The sequence below is a fragment of the Ambystoma mexicanum genome, chromosome 13 (genome assembly GCF_040938575.1).
Source record: "Ambystoma mexicanum isolate Mex_15411 chromosome 13, UKY_AmexF1_1, whole genome shotgun sequence".
NCBI lineage: Eukaryota > Metazoa > Chordata > Amphibia > Caudata > Ambystomatidae > Ambystoma > Ambystoma mexicanum.
Genome location: NC_090938.1, coordinates 12,496,007 through 12,519,061, shown reverse-complemented (window position 1 = coordinate 12,519,061; position 23,055 = coordinate 12,496,007). Strand labels below are relative to the sequence as shown.

The 23,055-nt window shown below is 58.6% G+C and overlaps 1 protein-coding gene across 1 annotated transcript in view; it reads left to right on the top strand.

Annotated features, from left to right (window-relative positions):
• The first annotated feature begins 2,221 nt into the window (after nucleotides 1-2,221).
• LOC138520152 (polymeric immunoglobulin receptor-like) overlaps nucleotides 2,222-23,055 on the top strand; it is a 62,707-nt gene continuing 41,873 nt past the window's right edge. The window contains exons 1-2 of the mRNA XM_069632635.1: nucleotides 2,222-2,311; nucleotides 2,620-2,961. Coding sequence (XP_069488736.1) covers nucleotides 2,269-2,311; nucleotides 2,620-2,961 — 385 coding nt within the window. The 5' untranslated portion in view covers nucleotides 2,222-2,268. The remainder of the gene's footprint in view (nucleotides 2,312-2,619; nucleotides 2,962-23,055) is intronic.

Here is a 23,055-nt window from a genome sequence, read left to right as displayed (position 1 = left end):
GTCGGATGGGTCTGTTCCAGAGCCTGCAAAACACATCCAAGGTGGTCAAGACGCTCTTTCCAAGAGGGGCTGAACACTGCAATGTCATCCAAGTATGCCATGCAGAAGTCCTCCATCCCATTCAGAACATGGCTCACCATCCGTTGGAATGTAGCAGGTGCATTCTTTAGTCCAAAAGGCCTGATGTTAGTTCAAATGTACTAAGGAACTTGGCTGAACCAAGTCTATCTACCAGCTCATCTGTCCCAGGTAAAGGATGGGCATCGGTCGTTGTGACTGCATTAAGAGCTCTGTAGTCCTCACAGAATCTCAACTCCTTGGATCCTGCCTTTGGCACTAGCACAACTGGACTAGGCCATGGACTTGTAGATGGCTCTATTACCTCGAGATCAAGCATCTTCCTGACCTCTTCCTTTATGTAGGTTCTTACATTGTCTGACATTCTGTAACCCCTGGTTTTGATAGGGAGACAGTCACCAAGGAGTATATCATGCTAGCCCCAAGGGGTCAAGCCTGGTGTCAGTGGAAACAGGGAGGCAAACTGATTCAACAGAGCCTTGCACTCCTGCTGTTCCAGAGTCAGATCAGAAGCTAGAGGGGTGCTCAGGACTGCAGCTGGAGGGGCGCTCAGGACTGGAGCTGGAGGGGCATTCAGAACTGGAGCTGGAGGGGTGCTCAGGACTGGAGCTGGAGGCGCGCTCAGGACTGGAGCTGGAGGGGCGCTCAGGACTGGAGATGGGGGCGAGCTCAGGATTGGAGCTGGAGGGGCACTCAGGGCTGGAGGGGAGCTCAGGATTGGAACTGGAGGGGGCTCAGGACTGGAGCTGGAGGGACACTCAGGACTGGAGCTGGAGTGGTGCTCAGGACTGGACCTGGAGGGGCACTCAGGACTGGAGCTGGAGGGGCACTCAGCACTGGAGCTGGAGGGGTGCTCAGGACTGGAGCTGGAGGGGCACTCAGGACTAGAGCCGGAGGGCCACTCAGGGATGGAGTTGGAGGGGCGCTCAGGGCTGGAGTGGAGGGGTGCTCAGGACTGGAGCTGGAGGGGCGCTCAGGACTGGAGCTGGAGGGACGCTCAAGACTGGAGCTGGAGGGGTGCTCAGGCTTGGAGCAGGAGGGGCGCTCAGGGCTGGAGCTGGAGGGGCGCTCAGGACTGGAGCTGGAGGGGCACTCAGGACTGGAGCTCGAGGGGTGCTCAGGACTGGAGCAGGAGGGGCACTCAGGGCTGGAGCTGGAGGAGCGCTCAGGACTGGAGCAGCTGGAGGGGCGCTCAGGACTGGAACTGGAGGGGTGCTCAGGACTGGAGCTGGAGGGGCGCTCAGGACTGGAGCAGGAGGGGCACTCAGGGCTGGAACTGGAGGGGCGCTTAGGACTGGAGCTGGAGGGGCGCTCAGGAGCACTGTCTGGGATCCATGTCCCACACTGCTCCTAGCTCCATGCTCCAGGCTGAAGCTTCTGCAGTGGCTCAGAGCGGGTGGGACACAGAGACCTGTTTGCCATGGGTGTGCTCCTGCTCAGCACAGTCCTTGTCTTGGCAGCGTTCGGGACCCTCATTGCCAGGACATTTGGGTTGGCGGCTGGGCACAATGATTAATTTTCGTCCTGGCAGGACACCTTTCTCGTTCAGCTGCCAGATGAGGGTGCTGAATGGGAAAGGTGTCACACTGTCAGGAGGACAATTGTGCCCAGCCGCTACTCGGGGGCAAGCTGCACCCCCTGCCCCTCCGCTCAGTACGACACTGTCTACAACCATCTTACCTACAACACCCCCAAGCACGGGAGTCCCCCTCTGGCACAAACACCCCTAAGCTCTTAACAGAAAACACATGGAAACGGTCCCGCACACGGGACACAGGACACTTCCGGTCTGCACGCATCAACACAACAGCAAAGCTATATTGCCTGCAAACTTTATAAATCTCAGAATGCACTTTTCTACAGGTCCAGTAGTGCCACACAGTGTCCAGTGGCCCGTCCATGAATGCCGACCCGCGCCCTCCCGTGCAGCGTAAAACAAAGCTAATTCTAGCCAGTTTGGCGTGTGGTCCCTGGGTGGCCGAGTGTTAACACGCATGTTCCGGTTCCTGGGCACGTGTTTCCGGAACTTGGATGGTCGTTTTAGGGCCTGCTGCTGCCTCTAGATAAACCTTTCAGGAACTTTCTGCGGTTCTCTGGATCAACTCCACCGAAAGCAGGAAGGACGTGGTCAAGAGGCGGGGTCACCGTGCATCCAAAGTCGAATCCACTCGCCCACCCAACTTTGGGAAGATGAGGTGTGCCCCGGTGCTGTTGGTCATGCTCTGCACTCAAGGTAAGAGCCCAAAGGCAGGTTTGGTAGGGGCGAGGGGGGCGCAACATTTAAACTAGAAATGAAGGCCAATGCGCCGCCACTGGACCCCTGGAACCCCGGGCCCCTGGACCCCTGGGCTAGTGCCCAACGCAGGTCTTTTCTGGGAGAATGTCTGTCCCAGGAAATACAGACTCCAATGAGTGAAAGAGATGTGGCGCTTTCAGATGGGGTGGGGCCCTCAGTGTTCCTCCCTCTCTGCCGCTCTCCTGGTCCTCTCCTCGGTGGTCCCCGTGCCCCCCCAGCACCATCTCTTGCTTCTCTCGTTTCAGGTGCAGGTTACAGACCTCCGGCCGGTGTCCAGGAGCTGGAGGCCACCCTTGGCGGCCAGGTGACAGTCATCTCGGGGTCTTCTCCTCTCTGGAACAAGGAGCACATCAGCTCATGGTGCCGGCAGGCCACACGGGAGATCTGTGATGACCTGGTGGACAGCAACGGGGCCACGAGCCGGGGCTATAAAGGGCGAGCGGCCCTGGTGTCCCATCCCAAGAAGGGGCCCCCGCGGGTCACCATAAGTGGCCTCAGAGACTGGGACACCGGGCTGTACTGCTGGAGGACATGGAACGGGACAAGTTACACGCTGGTCAAGAGGCTCCTTCTGCAGGTGCTACACGGTAAGGTCATGTTATGTCATGTTATGTCACGCAAATCAGTGTCACACTAATCACTTAGAGCGTTCATGGCCAGGGAGCGAATCACCCGGTGAACTAATCGCTTGACGAGCTAATACACTGGCATGCTAATCATCTGGCAGAGTAATCACTTGGCAAAGCAATCATCTGGCAAAGCAATCACTGGCATAGTAATCACTTGGCAAAGCAATCACCTGGCATAGTAATCACTTGGCAAAGCAATCATCTGGCATGCTACCACGGGATGCTCAACCTCCTGGTGAACCAAGTGCTTGGTCAGGGCCAGGCCTAGGGGTTCTTCTGCCTGAAGCGAAAACACCCAAGAGCCCAACTGCCAGCCTCCAATTCCCTTATCACACCCAATAGCCCCACTGCCAGCCTCCAATGCCCTCATAACACCCAAGAGACACACTGCCAGCCTCCAATGCCCTAATCACACACCCAAGAGCCCCACTGCCAGCCTCCAATGCCGTTTTAACACACCGAGCCGCACTTCCAGCCTCCAATGCCCTCATCAACACCCAAGAGCCCGACTGCCAGCCTCCAATGCCCACACCACACACAGAGCCCCTCTGCCAGCCTCCAATTCCCCCATCACACACAGAGTCCGACTGCCAGCATCAAATGCCCTCATCACACTCAAGACCCAACTGCCAGCCTCCAATGGCCTCATCACACACAGAGCCTCCCTGCCAGCCTCCAATGCCCTCATCACACACAGAGCCCCTCTGCCAGCCTCCAATGCCCTCATCATACCCAAGACCCCACTGTCAGCCTCCAATGCACTCATCACACACAGAGCCTCCCTGCCACCCTCCAATGCCCTCATCACACACAGAGCCCCACTGCCAGCCTCCAATACCCTCATCACACCCAAGCGCCCCGCTGCCAGACTCCAATGCCCTCATCACACCCAAGAGCCCCACTGCCAGCCTCCAATGCCCTCATTACACACAGAGGCCCATTGCCAGCCTCCAATGCCCTCATCACACACAGAGCTCCACTGCCAGCCTCAAATGACCTCATCACACCCAAGAACCCCACTGCCAGCCTCCAATGACCTCATCACACCCAATAGCCCCACTGCCAACCTCCAATTCCCTCATCACATAAAGAGCCCCACTGCCAGCCTCCAATACCCTCATAACACACAGAGCCCCACTGCCAGCCTAAAATGCCCTCATCACACCTAAGAGCCCCACTGTCAACCTCCAATGCCCTCATCACACCCAAAAGCCCCGCTGCCAGTCTCCAATGCCCTCATCACACACCCAAGAGCCTCACTGCCAACCTCTAATGCTCTCATCAAACATCCAAGAGCCTGACTGCCAGACTCAAATGCCCTCATCACACTCAAGAGCCCCACTGCCAGTTTCCAATGCCCCCCTCATCACACACAGAGCCCCAACGCCATCCTCCAATGCCCTCATCACACATAGAGCCCCACTGCCAGCCTCTAATGCCCTCATCACACCCAAGAGCCCCACTGCAAGCCTCCAGTACCCTCATCACACCCAAGAGTCCCACCGCCAGCCTCCAATGCCCTCATCACACCTAAGAGCCCCAATGCCAGACTCCAATGCCCTCATCACACATAGAGCCCCACTGCCAGCCTCTAATGCCCTCATCACACCCAAGAGCCCCACTGCAAGCCTCCAGTACCCTCATCACACCCAAGAGTCCCACCGCCAGCCTCCAATGCCCTCATCACACCTAAGAGCCCCACCGCCAGCCTCCAATGCCCTCATCACACCCAAGAGCCCCACTGCCAGCCTTCAATGCCCTCATCACACCCAAAAGCCCCACTGCCAGCCTCCAATGCCCTCATCACACCCAACAGCCCCATTGCCAGCCTCCAATGCCCTCATCACACCCAAGAGCCCTACTGCCAGGCCCCAATGCCCTCATCACACCCAATAGCCCCACTGCCCGACTCCAATGCCCTTATATAACACAGAGCCCCACTGCCAGCCTCCAATGCCCTCATCACACCCAAGACCCCCAATGCCAGCCTCCAATGCCCTCCTCACACCCAAGAGCCCCACTGCCAGCCTCCAAAGCCCTCATCACACCCAAGAGCCCCACTGACAGCCTACAATGCCCGCATCACACACAGAGCACCACTGCCAGCCTCCAATGCCCTCATTACACCAAAGAGCCCCACTGCCAGCCTCCAATGCCCTCATCACACACATAGCCCCACTGCCAGCCTCCGATGCCCTCATCACACCCAAGAGCCCCACTGCCAGCCTCCAATGCCCTCATCACACCCAAGAGCCCACTGCCAGCCTCCAATGCCCTAATCACATAAAGAGCCCCACTGCCAGCCTCCAATACCCTCATCACACCCAAGAGCACCACTGCCAGCCTCCAATGCCCTTATCACACCCAAGAGCCCCACTGCCAGCCTCCAGTGCCCTCATCACACCCTGAGCCCCACTGCCAGCCTCCAATGCCCTCATCACACACAGAGCCCCACTGCCAGCCTCCAATGTCCTCATTACACACCCAAGAGCTTGATTGCCAGCCTCCAATGCCCTCATCATACCCAAGAGCCCCAAAGCCAGGCTCCAATGCACTCATCACACAAAGGAGCCCCACTGCCAGCCTCCAATGCCCTCAGCGCACCCAAGAGCCCCACTCCCAGCCTCCAATGCGCTCATCACACACAGAGCCCCACTGCCAGCCTCCAATGCCCTCATCACACCCAGGAGCCCCACTGCAAACCTCCAATGCCCTCATCAGACAAAGAGCCCCACTGTCAGACTCCAATGTCCTCATCACACACAGAGCCCCAGTGCCAGCCTCCAATGCCCTCATTACACACCCGAGAGCCTGACTGCCAGCCTCCAATGCCCTCATCACACCCAAGAGCCCCACTGCCAGCCTCCAATGCCCTCATCATGCCCAAGAGCCTCACTGCCAGCCTCCAATGCCTTCATCACACCCAAGAGCCCCACTGCCAGCCTCCAATGGCCTCATTACACACCCAAGAGCCCCACTGCCAGCCTCCAATGCCCTCACCACACCCAGAGCCCCACTGCCAGCCTCCAATGCACTCATCACGCTCAAGAGCCCCGCTGCCAGGCTCCAATGCACTCATCACACCAAAGAGTCCCACTGCCAGCCTCTAATGCCCGTATCACACCCAAGAGCCCCACTGCCAGCCTCCAATGCCTTCATCACACACAGAGCCCCACTGCCAGCCTCCAATACCCTCATTACACCCACAATCCCCACTGCCAACCTCCAATGCCCTCATCACACCCAAGAGCCCCATGCCGGACTCCAATGCCTTCATCACACAAAGAGCCCCATTGACAGCTTTCAATGCCCTCACCACACACAGAGCGCCATTGCCAACCTCCAATGCCCTCATCACTCCCAAGAGCCCCACTGCCCGACTCCAATGCCCTCACCACACACAGAGCCCCACTGCCAGCCTCCAATGCCCTCATCACACCCAAGAGCCCCACTGCCAGCCTCCAATGCCCTCATCACACCCAAGAGCCACACTACCAGCCGTCAATGCCCTCATCACACCCAAGAGCCCCACTGCTAGCCTCCAATGCCCTCATCACACCCAAGAGCCCCACTGCCAGCCTCCAATGCCCTCATTACACACAGAGGCCCATTGCCAGCCTCCAATGCCCTCATCACACACAGAGCTCCACTGCCAGCCTCAAATGACCTCATCACACCCAAGAACCCCACTGCCAGCCTCCAATGACCTCATCACACCCAATAGCCCCACTGCCAACCTCCAATTCCCTCATCACATAAAGAGCCCCACTGCCAGCCTCCAATACCCTCATAACACACAGAGCCCCACTGCCAGCCTAAAATGCCCTCATCACACCTAAGAGCCCCACTGTCAACCTCCAATGCCCTCATCACACCCAAAAGCCCCGCTGCCAGTCTCCAATGCCCTCATCACACACCCAAGAGCCTCACTGCCAACCTCTAATGCTCTCATCAAACATCCAAGAGCCTGACTGCCAGACTCAAATGCCCTCATCACACTCAAGAGCCCCACTGCCAGTTTCCAATGCCCCCCTCATCACACACAGAGCCCCAACGCCATCCTCCAATGCCCTCATCACACATAGAGCCCCACTGCCAGCCTCTAATGCCCTCATCACACCCAAGAGCCCCACTGCAAGCCTCCAGTACCCTCATCACACCCAAGAGTCCCACCGCCAGCCTCCAATGCCCTCATCACACCTAAGAGCCCCAATGCCAGACTCCAATGCCCTCATCACACATAGAGCCCCACTGCCAGCCTCTAATGCCCTCATCACACCCAAGAGCCCCACTGCAAGCCTCCAGTACCCTCATCACACCCAAGAGTCCCACCGCCAGCCTCCAATGCCCTCATCACACCTAAGAGCCCCACCGCCAGCCTCCAATGCCCTCATCACACCCAAGAGCCCCACTGCCAGCCTTCAATGCCCTCATCACACCCAAAAGCCCCACTGCCAGCCTCCAATGCCCTCATCACACCCAAGAGCCCCATTGCCAGCCTCCAATGCCCTCATCACACCCAAGAGCCCTACTGCCAGGCCCCAATGCCCTCATCACACCCAAGAGCCCCACTGCCCGACTCCAATGCCCTTATCACACACAGAGCCCCACTGCCAGCCTCCAATGCCCTCATCACACCCAAGACCCCCAATGCCAGCCTCCAATGCCCTCCTCACACCCAAGAGCCCCACTGCCAGCCTCCAAAGCCCTCATCACACCCAAGAGCCCCACTGACAGCCTACAATGCCCGCATCACACACAGAGCACCACTGCCAGCCTCCAATGCCCTCATTACACCAAAGAGCCCCACTGCCAGCCTCCAATGCCCTCATCACACACATAGCCCCACTGCCAGCCTCCGATGCCCTCATCACACCCAAGAGCCCCACTGCCAGCCTCCAATGCCCTCATCACACCCAAGAGCCCACTGCCAGCCTCCAATGCCCTAATCACATAAAGAGCCCCACTGCCAGCCTCCAATACCCTCATCACACCCAAGAGCACCACTGCCAGCCTCCAATGCCCTTATCACACCCAAGAGCCCCACTGCCAGCCTCCAGTGCCCTCATCACACCCTGAGCCCCACTGCCAGCCTCCAATGCCCTCATCACACACAGAGCCCCACTGCCAGCCTCCAATGTCCTCATTACACACCCAAGAGCTTGATTGCCAGCCTCCAATGCCCTCATCATACCCAAGAGCCCCAAAGCCAGGCTCCAATGCACTCATCACACAAAGGAGCCCCACTGCCAGCCTCCAATGCCCTCAGCGCACCCAAGAGCCCCACTCCCAGCCTCCAATGCGCTCATCACACACAGAGCCCCACTGCCAGCCTCCAATGCCCTCATCACACCCAGGAGCCCCACTGCAAACCTCCAATGCCCTCATCAGACAAAGAGCCCCACTGTCAGACTCCAATGTCCTCATCACACACAGAGCCCCAGTGCCAGCCTCCAATGCCCTCATTACACACCCGAGAGCCTGACTGCCAGCCTCCAATGCCCTCATCACACCCAAGAGCCCCACTGCCAGCCTCCAATGCCCTCATCATGCCCAAGAGCCTCACTGCCAGCCTCCAATGCCTTCATCACACCCAAGAGCCCCACTGCCAGCCTCCAATGGCCTCATTACACACCCAAGAGCCCCACTGCCAGCCTCCAATGCCCTCACCACACCCAGAGCCCCACTGCCAGCCTCCAATGCACTCATCACGCTCAAGAGCCCCGCTGCCAGGCTCCAATGCACTCATCACACCAAAGAGTCCCACTGCCAGCCTCTAATGCCCGTATCACACCCAAGAGCCCCACTGCCAGCCTCCAATGCCTTCATCACATACAGAGCCCCACTGCCAGCCTCCAATACCCTCATTACACCCACAATCCCCACTGCCAACCTCCAATGCCCTCATCACACCCAAGAGCCCCATGCCGGACTCCAATGCCTTCATCACACAAAGAGCCCCATTGACAGCTTTCAATGCCCTCACCACACACAGAGCGCCATTGCCAACCTCCAATGCCCTCATCACTCCCAAGAGCCCCACTGCCCGACTCCAATGCCCTCACCACACACAGAGCCCCACTGCCAGCCTCCAATGCCCTCATCACACCCAAGAGCCCCACTGCCAGCCTCCAATGCCCTCATCACACCCAAGAACCCCACTACCAGCCGTCAATGCCCTCATCACACCCAAGAGCCCCACTGCCAGCCTCCAATTCCCTCATCACACCCAAGAGCCCAAGAGCCCCAGTGCCAGCCTCCAATGCACTCATCACACCCAAGAGCCCAAATGCCAGCCTCTAATGCCCTTATCACACCCAAGAGCCCCTCTGCCCGACTCCAATACCCTCATCACACACAGAGCCCCACTGCCAGCCTCCAATGCCCTCATTACGTACCCGAGAGCCCGACTGACAGCCTTCAATGCCCTCATCACACCCACGATCCCCACTGCCAACCTCCAATGCCCCCATCACACCCAAGAGCCCCATGCCGGCCTCCAATGCCTTCATCACACAAAGAGCCCCATTGCCAGCTTCCAATGCCCTCATCACACACAGAGCCCCACTGCCAACCTCTAATGCCCTCATCACACCCAAGAACCCCACTGCCAGCCTCCAATGCCCTCATCACACCCAGGAGCCCCAATGCCAGCCTCCAATGCCCTCATCACACCCAAGAACCCCACTGCCAGCCTCCAATGCCCTCATCCCACACCCAAGAGCCCCACTGCCAGCCTCCAATGCCCTCATCACACAAAGAGCCCCATTGCCAACCTCCAATGCCCTCATCACACAAAGAGCCCCAACGCCATCCTCCAATGCCCTCATCACACATAGAGCCCCACTGCCAGCCTCCATGCCCTCATCACATCCAAGAGCCCCAATGCCAGACTCCAATGCCCTCATCACACATAGAGCCCCACTGTCAACCTCCAATGCCCTCATCACACCCAAGAGCCCCGCTGCCAGGCTCCAATGCCCTCATCACACACCCAAGAGCCTCACTGCCAACCTCTAATGCTCTCATCAAACATCCAAGAGCCTGACTGCCAGACTCAAATGCCCTCATCACACTCAAGAGCCCCACTGCCAGTTTCCAATGCCCCCCTCATCACACACAGAGCCCCAACGCCATCCTCCAATGCCCTCATCACACATAGAGCCCCACTGCCAGCCTCCATGCCCTCATCACATCCAAGAGCCCCAATGCCAGACTCCAATGCCCTCATCACACCCAAGAGCCCCACTGCCCGACTCCAATGCCCTTATCACACACAGAGCCCCACTGCCAGCCTCCAATGCCCTCATCACACCCAAGACCCCCAATGCCAGCCTCCAATGCCCTCACCACACCCAGAGCCCCACTGCCAGCCTCCAATGCACTCATCACGCTCAAGAGCCCCGCTGCCAGGCTCCAATGCACTCATCACACCAAAGAGTCCCACTGCCAGCCTCTAATGCCCGTATCACACCCAAGAGCCCCACTGCCAGCCTCCAATGCCTTCATCACATACAGAGCCCCACTGCCAGCCTCCAATACCCTCATTACACCCACAATCCCCACTGCCAACCTCCAATGCCCTCATCACACCCAAGAGCCCCATGCCGGACTCCAATGCCTTCATCACACAAAGAGCCCCATTGACAGCTTTCAATGCCCTCACCACACACAGAGCGCCATTGCCAACCTCCAATGCCCTCATCACTCCCAAGAGCCCCACTGCCCGACTCCAATGCCCTCACCACACACAGAGCCCCACTGCCAGCCTCCAATGCCCTCATCACACCCAAGAGCCCCACTGCCAGCCTCCAATGCCCTCATCACACCCAAGAACCCCACTACCAGCCGTCAATGCCCTCATCACACCCAAGAGCCCCACTGCCAGCCTCCAATTCCCTCATCACACCCAAGAGCCCAAGAGCCCCAGTGCCAGCCTCCAATGCACTCATCACACCCAAGAGCCCAAATGCCAGCCTCTAATGCCCTTATCACACCCAAGAGCCCCTCTGCCCGACTCCAATACCCTCATCACACACAGAGCCCCACTGCCAGCCTCCAATGCCCTCATTACGTACCCGAGAGCCCGACTGACAGCCTTCAATGCCCTCATCACACCCACGATCCCCACTGCCAACCTCCAATGCCCCCATCACACCCAAGAGCCCCATGCCGGCCTCCAATGCCTTCATCACACAAAGAGCCCCATTGCCAGCTTCCAATGCCCTCATCACACACAGAGCCCCACTGCCAACCTCTAATGCCCTCATCACACCCAAGAACCCCACTGCCAGCCTCCAATGCCCTCATCACACCCAGGAGCCCCAATGCCAGCCTCCAATGCCCTCATCACACCCAAGAACCCCACTGCCAGCCTCCAATGCCCTCATCCCACACCCAAGAGCCCCACTGCCAGCCTCCAATGCCCTCATCACACAAAGAGCCCCATTGCCAACCTCCAATGCCCTCATCACACAAAGAGCCCCAACGCCATCCTCCAATGCCCTCATCACACATAGAGCCCCACTGCCAGCCTCCATGCCCTCATCACATCCAAGAGCCCCAATGCCAGACTCCAATGCCCTCATCACACATAGAGCCCCACTGTCAACCTCCAATGCCCTCATCACACCCAAGAGCCCCGCTGCCAGCCTCCAATGCCCTCATCACACACCCAAGAGCCTCACTGCCAACCTCTAATGCTCTCATCAAACATCCAAGAGCCTGACTGCCAGACTCAAATGCCCTCATCACACTCAAGAGCCCCACTGCCAGTTTCCAATGCCCCCCTCATCACACACAGAGCCCCAACGCCATCCTCCAATGCCCTCATCACACATAGAGCCCCACTGCCAGCCTCCATGCCCTCATCACATCCAAGAGCCCCAATGCCAGACTCCAATGCCCTCATCACACCCAAGAGCCCCACTGCCCGACTCCAATGCCCTTATCACACACAGAGCCCCACTGCCAGCCTCCAATGCCCTCATCACACCCAAGACCCCCAATGCCAGCCTCCAATGCCCTCCTCACACCCAAGAGCCCCACTGCCAGCCTCCAAAGCCCTCATCACACCCAAGAGCCCCACTGACAGCCTACAATGCCCGCATCACACACAGAGCACCACTGCCAGCCTCCAATGCCCTCATTACACCAAAGAGCCCCACTGCCAGCCTCCAATGCCCTCATCACACACATAGCCCCACTGCCAGCCTCCGATGCCCTCATCACACCCAAGAGCCCCACTGCCAGCCTCCAATGCCCTCATCACACCCAAGAGCCCACTGCCAGCCTCCAATGCCCTAATCACATAAAGAGCCCCACTGCCAGCCTCCAATACCCTCATCACACCCAAGAGCACCACTGCCAGCCTCCAATGCCCTTATCACACCCAAGAGCCCCACTGCCAGCCTCCAGTGCCCTCATCACACCCTGAGCCCCACTGCCAGCCTCCAATGCCCTCATCACACACAGAGCCCCACTGCCAGCCTCCAATGTCCTCATTACACACCCAAGAGCTTGATTGCCAGCCTCCAATGCCCTCATCATACCCAAGAGCCCCAAAGCCAGGCTCCAATGCACTCATCACACAAAGGAGCCCCACTGCCAGCCTCCAATGCCCTCAGCGCACCCAAGAGCCCCACTCCCAGCCTCCAATGCGCTCATCACACACAGAGCCCCACTGCCAGCCTCCAATGCCCTCATCACACCCAGGAGCCCCACTGCAAACCTCCAATGCCCTCATCACACAAAGAGCCCCACTGTCAGACTCCAATGTCCTCATCACACACAGAGCCCCAGTGCCAGCCTCCAATGCCCTCATTACACACCCGAGAGCCTGACTGCCAGCCTCCAATGCCCTCATCACACCCAAGAGCCCCACTGCCAGCCTCCAATGCCCTCATCATGCCCAAGAGCCTCACTGCCAGCCTCCAATGCCTTCATCACACCCAAGAGCCCCACTGCCAGCCTCCAATGGCCTCATTACACACCCAAGATCCCCACCGCCAGCCTCCAATGCCCTCACCACACCCAGAGCCCCACTGCCAGCCTCCAATGCACTCATCACGCTCAAGAGCCCCGCTGCCAGGCTCCAATGCACTCATCACACCAAAGAGTCCCACTGCCAGCCTCTAATGCCCGTATCACACCCAAGAGCCCCACTGCCAGCCTCCAATGCCTTCATCACACACAGAGCCCCACTGCCAGCCTCCAATACCCTCATTACACCCACAATCCCCACTGCCAACCTCCAATGCCCTCATCACACCCAAGAGCCCCATGCCGGACTCCAATGCCTTCATCACACAAAGAGCCCCATTGACAGCTTTCAATGCCCTCACCACACACAGAGCGCCATTGCCAACCTCCAATGCCCTCATCACTCCCAAGAGCCCCACTGCCCGACTCCAATGCCCTCACCACACACAGAGCCCCACTGCCAGCCTCCAATGCCCTCATCACACCCAAGAGCCCCACTGCCAGCCTCCAATGCCCTCATCACACCCAAGAGCCCCACTACCAGCCGTCAATGCCCTCATCACACCCAAGAGCCCCACTGCCAGCCTCCAATTCCCTCATCACACCCAAGAGCCCCAGTGCCAGCCTCCAATGCACTCATCACACCCAAGAGCCCCAATGCCAGCCTCTAATGCCCTTATCACACCCAAGAGCCCCTCTGCCCGACTCCAATACCCTCATCACACACAGAGCCCCACTGCCAGCCTCCAATGCCCTCATTACGTACCCGAGAGCCCGACTGACAGCCTTCAATGCCCTCATCACACCCACGATCCCCACTGCCAACCTCCAATGCCCCCATCACACCCAAGAGCCCCATGCGGCCTCCAATGCCTTCATCACACAAAGAGCCCCATTGCCAGCTTCCAATGCCCTCATCACACACAGAGCCCCACTGCCAACCTCTAATGCCCTCATCACACCCAAGAACCCCACTGCCAGCCTCCAATGCCCTCATCACACCCAGGAGCCCCAATGCCAGCCTCCAATGCCCTCATCACACCCAAGAACCCCACTGCCAGCCTCCAATGCCCTCATCCCACACCCAAGAGCCCCACTGCCAGCCTCCAATGCCTTCATAATACACAGAGTCCCATGGCCAGCCTCTAATACCGTCATCACACCCAAGAGCCCTTCTGCCAGACTCCAATGCCCTCATCACACAAAGAGCCCCATTGCCAACCTCCAATGCCCTCATCACACAAAGAGCCCCAACGCCATCCTCCAATGCCCTCATCACACATAGAGCCCCACTGCCAGCCTCCATGCCCTCATCACATCCAAGAGCCCCAATGCCAGACTCCAATGCCCTCATCACACATAGAGCCCCACTGTCAACCTCCAATGCCCTCATCACACCCAAGAGCCCCGCTGCCAGCCTCCAATGCCCTCATCACACACCCAAGAGCCTCACTGCCAACCTCTAATGCTCTCATCAAACATCCAAGAGCCTGACTGCCAGACTCAAATGCCCTCATCACACTCAAGAGCCCCACTGCCAGTTTCCAATGCCCCCCTCATCACACACAGAGCCCCAACGCCATCCTCCAATGCCCTCATCACACATAGAGCCCCACTGCCAGCCTCCATGCCCTCATCACATCCAAGAGCCCCAATGCCAGACTCCAATGCCCTCATCACACATAGAGCCCCACTGCCAGCCTCTAATGCCCTCATCACACCCAAGAGCCCCACTGCAGGCCTCCAGTACCCTCATCACACCCAAGAGTCCCACCGCCAGCCTCCAATGCCCTCATCACACCTAAGAGCCCCACCGCCAGCCTCCAATGCCCTCATCACACCCAAGAGCCCCACTGCCAGCCTTCAATGCCCTCATCACACCCAATAGCCCCACTGCCAGCCTCCAATGCCCTCATCACACCCAAGAGCCCCATTGCCAGCCTCCAATGCCCTCATCACACCCAAGAGCCCTACTGCCAGGCCCCAATGCCCTCATCACACCCAAGAGCCCCACTGCCCGACTCCAATGCCCTTATCACACACAGAGCCCCACTGCCAGCCTCCAATGCCCTCATCACACCCAAGACCCCCAATGCCAGCCTCCAATGCCCTCCTCACACCCAAGAGCCCCACTGCCAGCCTCCAAAGCCCTCATCACACCCAAGAGCCCCACTGACAGCCTACAATGCCCGCATCACACACAGAGCACCACTGCCAGCCTCCAATGCCCTCATTACACCAAAGAGCCCCACTGCCAGCCTCCAATGCCCTCATCACACACATAGCCCCACTGCAAACCTCCAATGCCCTCATCAGACAAAGAGCCCCACTGTCAGACTCCAATGTCCTCATCACACACAGAGCCCCAGTGCCAGCCTCCAATGCCCTCATTACACACCCGAGAGCCTGACTGCCAGCCTCCAATGCCCTCATCACACCCAAGAGCCCCACTGCCAGCCTCCAATGCCCTCATCATGCCCAAGAGCCTCACTGCCAGCCTCCAATGCCTTCATCACACCCAAGAGCCCCACTGCCAGCCTCCAATGGCCTCATTACACACCCAAGAGCCCCACTGCCAGCCTCCAATGCCCTCACCACACCCAGAGCCCCACTGCCAGCCTCCAATGCACTCATCACGCTCAAGAGCCCCGCTGCCAGGCTCCAATGCACTCATCACACCAAAGAGTCCCACTGCCAGCCTCTAATGCCCGTATCACACCCAAGAGCCCCACTGCCAGCCTCCAATGCCTTCATCACACACAGAGCCCCACTGCCAGCCTCCAATACCCTCATTACACCCACAATCCCCACTGCCAACCTCCAATGCCCTCATCACACCCAAGAGCCCCATGCCGGACTCCAATGCCTTCATCACACAAAGAGCCCCATTGACAGCTTTCAATGCCCTCACCACACACAGAGCGCCATTGCCAACCTCCAATGCCCTCATCACTCCCAAGAGCCCCACTGCCCGACTCCAATGCCCTCACCACACACAGAGCCCCACTGCCAGCCTCCAATGCCCTCATCACACCCAAGAGCCCCACTGCCAGCCTCCAATGCCCTCATCACACCCAAGAGCCACACTACCAGCCGTCAATGCCCTCATCACACCCAAGAGCCCCACTGCTAGCCTCCAATGCCCTCATCACACCCAAGAGCCCCACTGCCAGCCTCCAATGCCCTCATTACACACAGAGGCCCATTGCCAGCCTCCAATGCCCTCATCACACACAGAGCTCCACTGCCAGCCTCAAATGACCTCATCACACCCAAGAACCCCACTGCCAGCCTCCAATGACCTCATCACACCCAATAGCCCCACTGCCAACCTCCAATTCCCTCATCACATAAAGAGCCCCACTGCCAGCCTCCAATACCCTCATAACACACAGAGCCCCACTGCCAGCCTAAAATGCCCTCATCACACCTAAGAGCCCCACTGTCAACCTCCAATGCCCTCATCACACCCAAAAGCCCCGCTGCCAGTCTCCAATGCCCTCATCACACACCCAAGAGCCTCACTGCCAACCTCTAATGCTCTCATCAAACATCCAAGAGCCTGACTGCCAGACTCAAATGCCCTCATCACACTCAAGAGCCCCACTGCCAGTTTCCAATGCCCCCCTCATCACACACAGAGCCCCAACGCCATCCTCCAATGCCCTCATCACACATAGAGCCCCACTGCCAGCCTCTAATGCCCTCATCACACCCAAGAGCCCCACTGCAAGCCTCCAGTACCCTCATCACACCCAAGAGTCCCACCGCCAGCCTCCAATGCCCTCATCACACCTAAGAGCCCCAATGCCAGACTCCAATGCCCTCATCACACATAGAGCCCCACTGCCAGCCTCTAATGCCCTCATCACACCCAAGAGCCCCACTGCAAGCCTCCAGTACCCTCATCACACCCAAGAGTCCCACCGCCAGCCTCCAATGCCCTCATCACACCTAAGAGCCCCACCGCCAGCCTCCAATGCCCTCATCACACCCAAGAGCCCCACTGCCAGCCTTCAATGCCCTCATCACACCCAAAAGCCCCACTGCCAGCCTCCAATGCCCTCATCACACCCAAGAGCCCCATTGCCAGCCTCCAATGCCCTCATCACACCCAAGAGCCCTACTGCCAGGCCCCAATGCCCTCATCACACCCAAGAGCCCCACTGCCCGACTCCAATGCCCTTATCACACACAGAGCCCCACTGCCAGCCTCCAATGCCCTCATCACACCCAAGACCCCCAATGCCAGCCTCCAATGCCCTCCTCACACCCAAGAGCCCCACTGCCAGCCTCCAAAGCCCTCATCACACCCAAGAGCCCCACTGACAGCCTACAATGCCCGCATCACACACAGAGCACCACTGCCAGCCTCCAATGCCCTCATTACACCAAAGAGCCCCACTGCCAGCCTCCAATGCCCTCATCACACACATAGCCCCACTGCCAGCCTCCGATGCCCTCATCACACCCAAGAGCCCCACTGCCAGCCTCCAATGCCCTCATCACACCCAAGAGCCCACTGCCAGCCTCCAATGCCCTAATCACATAAAGAGCCCCACTGCCAGCCTCCAATACCCTCATCACACCCAAGAGCACCACTGCCAGCCTCCAATGCCCTTATCACACCCAAGAGCCCCACTGCCAGCCTCCAGTGCCCTCATCACACCCTGAGCCCCACTGCCAGCCTCCAATGCCCTCATCACACACAGAGCCCCACTGCCAGCCTCCAATGTCCTCATTACACACCCAAGAGCTTGATTGCCAGCCTCCAATGCCCTCATCATACCCAAGAGCCCCAAAGCCAGGCTCCAATGCACTCATCACACAAAGGAGCCCCACTGCCAGCCTCCAATGCCCTCAGCGCACCCAAGAGCCCCACTCCCAGCCTCCAATGCGCTCATCACACACAGAGCCCCACTGCCAGCCTCCAATGCCCTCATCACACCCAGGAGCCCCACTGCAAACCTCCAATGCCCTCATCAGACAAAGAGCCCCACTGTCAGACTCCAATGTCCTCATCACACACAGAGCCCCAGTGCCAGCCTCCAATGCCCTCATTACACACCCGAGAGCCTGACTGCCAGCCTCCAATGCCCTCATCACACCCAAGAGCCCCACTGCCAGCCTCCAATGCCCTCATCATGCCCAAGAGCCTCACTGCCAGCCTCCAATGCCTTCATCACACCCAAGAGCCCCACTGCCAGCCTCCAATGGCCTCATTACACACCCAAGAGCCCCACTGCCAGCCTCCAATGCCCTCACCACACCCAGAGCCCCACTGCCAGCCTCCAATGCACTCATCACGCTCAAGAGCCCCGCTGCCAGGCTCCAATGCACTCATCACACCAAAGAGTCCCACTGCCAGCCTCTAATGCCCGTATCACACCCAAGAGCCCCACTGCCAGCCTCCAATGCCTTCATCACATACAGAGCCCCACTGCCAGCCTCCAATACCCTCATTACACCCACAATCCCCACTGCCAACCTCCAATGCCCTCATCACACCCAAGAGCCCCATGCCGGACTCCAATGCCTTCATCACACAAAGAGCCCCATTGACAGCTTTCAATGCCCTCACCACACACAGAGCGCCATTGCCAACCTCCAATGCCCTCATCACTCCCAAGAGCCCCACTGCCCGACTCCAATGCCCTCACCACACACAGAGCCCCACTGCCAGCCTCCAATGCCCTCATCACACCCAAGAGCCCCACTGCCAGCCTCCAATGCCCTCATCACACCCAAGAACCCCACTACCAGCCGTCAATGCCCTCATCACACCCAAGAGCCCCACTGCCAGCCTCCAATTCCCTCATCACACCCAAGAGCCCAAGAGCCCCAGTGCCAGCCTCCAATGCACTCATCACACCCAAGAGCCCAAATGCCAGCCTCTAATGCCCTTATCACACCCAAGAGCCCCTCTGCCCGACTCCAATACCCTCATCACACACAGAGCCCCACTGCCAGCCTCCAATGCCCTCATTACGTACCCGAGAGCCCGACTGACAGCCTTCAATGCCCTCATCACACCCACGATCCCCACTGCCAACCTCCAATGCCCCCATCACACCCAAGAGCCCCATGCCGGCCTCCAATGCCTTCATCACACAAAGAGCCCCATTGCCAGCTTCCAATGCCCTCATCACACACAGAGCCCCACTGCCAACCTCTAATGCCCTCATCACACCCAAGAACCCCACTGCCAGCCTCCAATGCCCTCATCACACCCAGGAGCCCCAATGCCAGCCTCCAATGCCCTCATCACACCCAAGAACCCCACTGCCAGCCTCCAATGCCCTCATCCCACACCCAAGAGCCCCACTGCCAGCCTCCAATGCCCTCATCACACAAAGAGCCCCATTGCCAACCTCCAATGCCCTCATCACACAAAGAGCCCCAACGCCATCCTCCAATGCCCTCATCACACATAGAGCCCCACTGCCAGCCTCCATGCCCTCATCACATCCAAGAGCCCCAATGCCAGACTCCAATGCCCTCATCACACATAGAGCCCCACTGTCAACCTCCAATGCCCTCATCACACCCAAGAGCCCCGCTGCCAGCCTCCAATGCCCTCATCACACACCCAAGAGCCTCACTGCCAACCTCTAATGCTCTCATCAAACATCCAAGAGCCTGACTGCCAGACTCAAATGCCCTCATCACACTCAAGAGCCCCACTGCCAGTTTCCAATGCCCCCCTCATCACACACAGAGCCCCAACGCCATCCTCCAATGCCCTCATCACACATAGAGCCCCACTGCCAGCCTCCATGCCCTCATCACATCCAAGAGCCCCAATGCCAGACTCCAATGCCCTCATCACACCCAAGAGCCCCACTGCCCGACTCCAATGCCCTTATCACACACAGAGCCCCACTGCCAGCCTCCAATGCCCTCATCACACCCAAGACCCCCAATGCCAGCCTCCAATGCCCTCCTCACACCCAAGAGCCCCACTGCCAGCCTCCAAAGCCCTCATCACACCCAAGAGCCCCACTGACAGCCTACAATGCCCGCATCACACACAGAGCACCACTGCCAGCCTCCAATGCCCTCATTACACCAAAGAGCCCCACTGCCAGCCTCCAATGCCCTCATCACACACATAGCCCCACTGCCAGCCTCCGATGCCCTCATCACACCCAAGAGCCCCACTGCCAGCCTCCAATGCCCTCATCACACCCAAGAGCCCACTGCCAGCCTCCAATGCCCTAATCACATAAAGAGCCCCACTGCCAGCCTCCAATACCCTCATCACACCCAAGAGCACCACTGCCAGCCTCCAATGCCCTTATCACACCCAAGAGCCCCACTGCCAGCCTCCAGTGCCCTCATCACACCCTGAGCCCCACTGCCAGCCTCCAATGCCCTCATCACACACAGAGCCCCACTGCCAGCCTCCAATGTCCTCATTACACACCCAAGAGCTTGATTGCCAGCCTCCAATGCCCTCATCATACCCAAGAGCCCCAAAGCCAGGCTCCAATGCACTCATCACACAAAGGAGCCCCACTGCCAGCCTCCAATGCCCTCAGCGCACCCAAGAGCCCCACTCCCAGCCTCCAATGCGCTCATCACACACAGAGCCCCACTGCCAGCCTCCAATGCCCTCATCACACCCAGGAGCCCCACTGCAAACCTCCAATGCCCTCATCACACAAAGAGCCCCACTGTCAGACTCCAATGTCCTCATCACACACAGAGCCCCAGTGCCAGCCTCCAATGCCCTCATTACACACCCGAGAGCCTGACTGCCAGCCTCCAATGCCCTCATCACACCCAAGAGCCCCACTGCCAGCCTCCAATGCCCTCATCATGCCCAAGAGCCTCACTGCCAGCCTCCAATGCCTTCATCACACCCAAGAGCCCCACTGCCAGCCTCCAATGGCCTCATTACACACCCAAGATCCCCACCGCCAGCCTCCAATGCCCTCACCACACCCAGAGCCCCACTGCCAGCCTCCAATGCACTCATCACGCTCAAGAGCCCCGCTGCCAGGCTCCAATGCACTCATCACACCAAAGAGTCCCACTGCCAGCCTCTAATGCCCATATCACACCCAAGAGCCCCACTGCCAGCCTCCAATGCCTTCATCACACACAGAGCCCCACTGCCAGCCTCCAATACCCTCATTACACCCACAATCCCCACTGCCAACCTCCAATGCCCTCATCACACCCAAGAGCCCCATGCCGGACTCCAATGCCTTCATCACACAAAGAGCCCCATTGACAGCTTTCAATGCCCTCACCACACACAGAGCGCCATTGCCAACCTCCAATGCCCTCATCACTCCCAAGAGCCCCACTGCCCGACTCCAATGCCCTCACCACACACAGAGCCCCACTGCCAGCCTCCAATGCCCTCATCACACCCAAGAGCCCCACTGCCAGCCTCCAATGCCCTCATCACACCCAAGAGCCCCACTACCAGCCGTCAATGCCCTCATCACACCCAAGAGCCCCACTGCCAGCCTCCAATTCCCTCATCACACCCAAGAGCCCCAGTGCCAGCCTCCAATGCACTCATCACACCCAAGAGCCCAAATGCCAGCCTCTAATGCCCTTATCACACCCAAGAGCCCCTCTGCCCGACTCCAATACCCTCATCACACACAGAGCCCCACTGCCAGCCTCCAATGCCCTCATTACGTACCCGAGAGCCCAACTGACAGCCTTCAATGCCCTCATCACACCCACGATCCCCACTGCCAACCTCCAATGCCCCCATCACACCCAAGAGCCCCATGCGGCCTCCAATGCCTTCATCACACAAAGAGCCCCATTGCCAGCTTCCAATGCCCTCATCACACACAGAGCCCCACTGCCAACCTCTAATGCCCTCATCACACCCAAGAACCCCACTGCCAGCCTCCAATGCCCTCATCACACCCAGGAGCCCCAATGCCAGCCTCCAATGCCCTCATCACACCCAAGAACCCCACTGCCAGCCTCCAATGCCCTCATCCCACACCCAAGAGCCCCACTGCCAGCCTCCAATGCCTTCATAATACACAGAGTCCCATGGCCAGCCTCTAATACCGTCATCACACCCAAGAGCCCTTCTGCCAGACTCCAATGCCCTCATCACACAAAGAGCCCCATTGCCAACCTCCAATGCCCTCATCACACAAAGAGCCCCAACGCCATCCTCCAATGCCCTCATCACACATAGAGCCCCACTGCCAGCCTCCATGCCCTCATCACATCCAAGAGCCCCAATGCCAGACTCCAATGCCCTCATCACACATAGAGCCCCACTGTCAACCTCCAATGCCCTCATCACACCCAAGAGCCCCGCTGCCAGCCTCCAATGCCCTCATCACACACCCAAGAGCCTCACTGCCAACCTCTAATGCTCTCATCAAACATCCAAGAGCCTGACTGCCAGACTCAAATGCCCTCATCACACTCAAGAGCCCCACTGCCAGTTTCCAATGCCCCCCTCATCACACACAGAGCCCCAACGCCATCCTCCAATGCCCTCATCACACATAGAGCCCCACTGCCAGCCTCCATGCCCTCATCACATCCAAGAGCCCCAATGCCAGACTCCAATGCCCTCATCACACATAGAGCCCCACTGCCAGCCTCTAATGCCCTCATCACACCCAAGAGCCCCACTGCAGGCCTCCAGTACCCTCATCACACCCAAGAGTCCCACCGCCAGCCTCCAATGCCCTCATCACACCTAAGAGCCCCACCGCCAGCCTCCAATGCCCTCATCACACCCAAGAGCCCCATTGCCAACCTCCAATGCCCTCATCACACAAAGAGCCCCAACGCCATCCTCCAATGCCCTCATCACACATAGAGCCCCACTGCCAGCCTCCATGCCCTCATCACATCCAAGAGCCCCAATGCCAGACTCCAATGCCCTCATCACACATAGAGCCCCACTGTCAACCTCCAATGCCCTCATCACACCCAAGAGCCCCGCTGCCAGCCTCCAATGCCCTCATCACACACCCAAGAGCCTCACTGCCAACCTCTAATGCTCTCATCAAACATCCAAAAGCCTGACTGCCAGACTCAAATGCCCTCATCACACTCAAGAGCCCCACT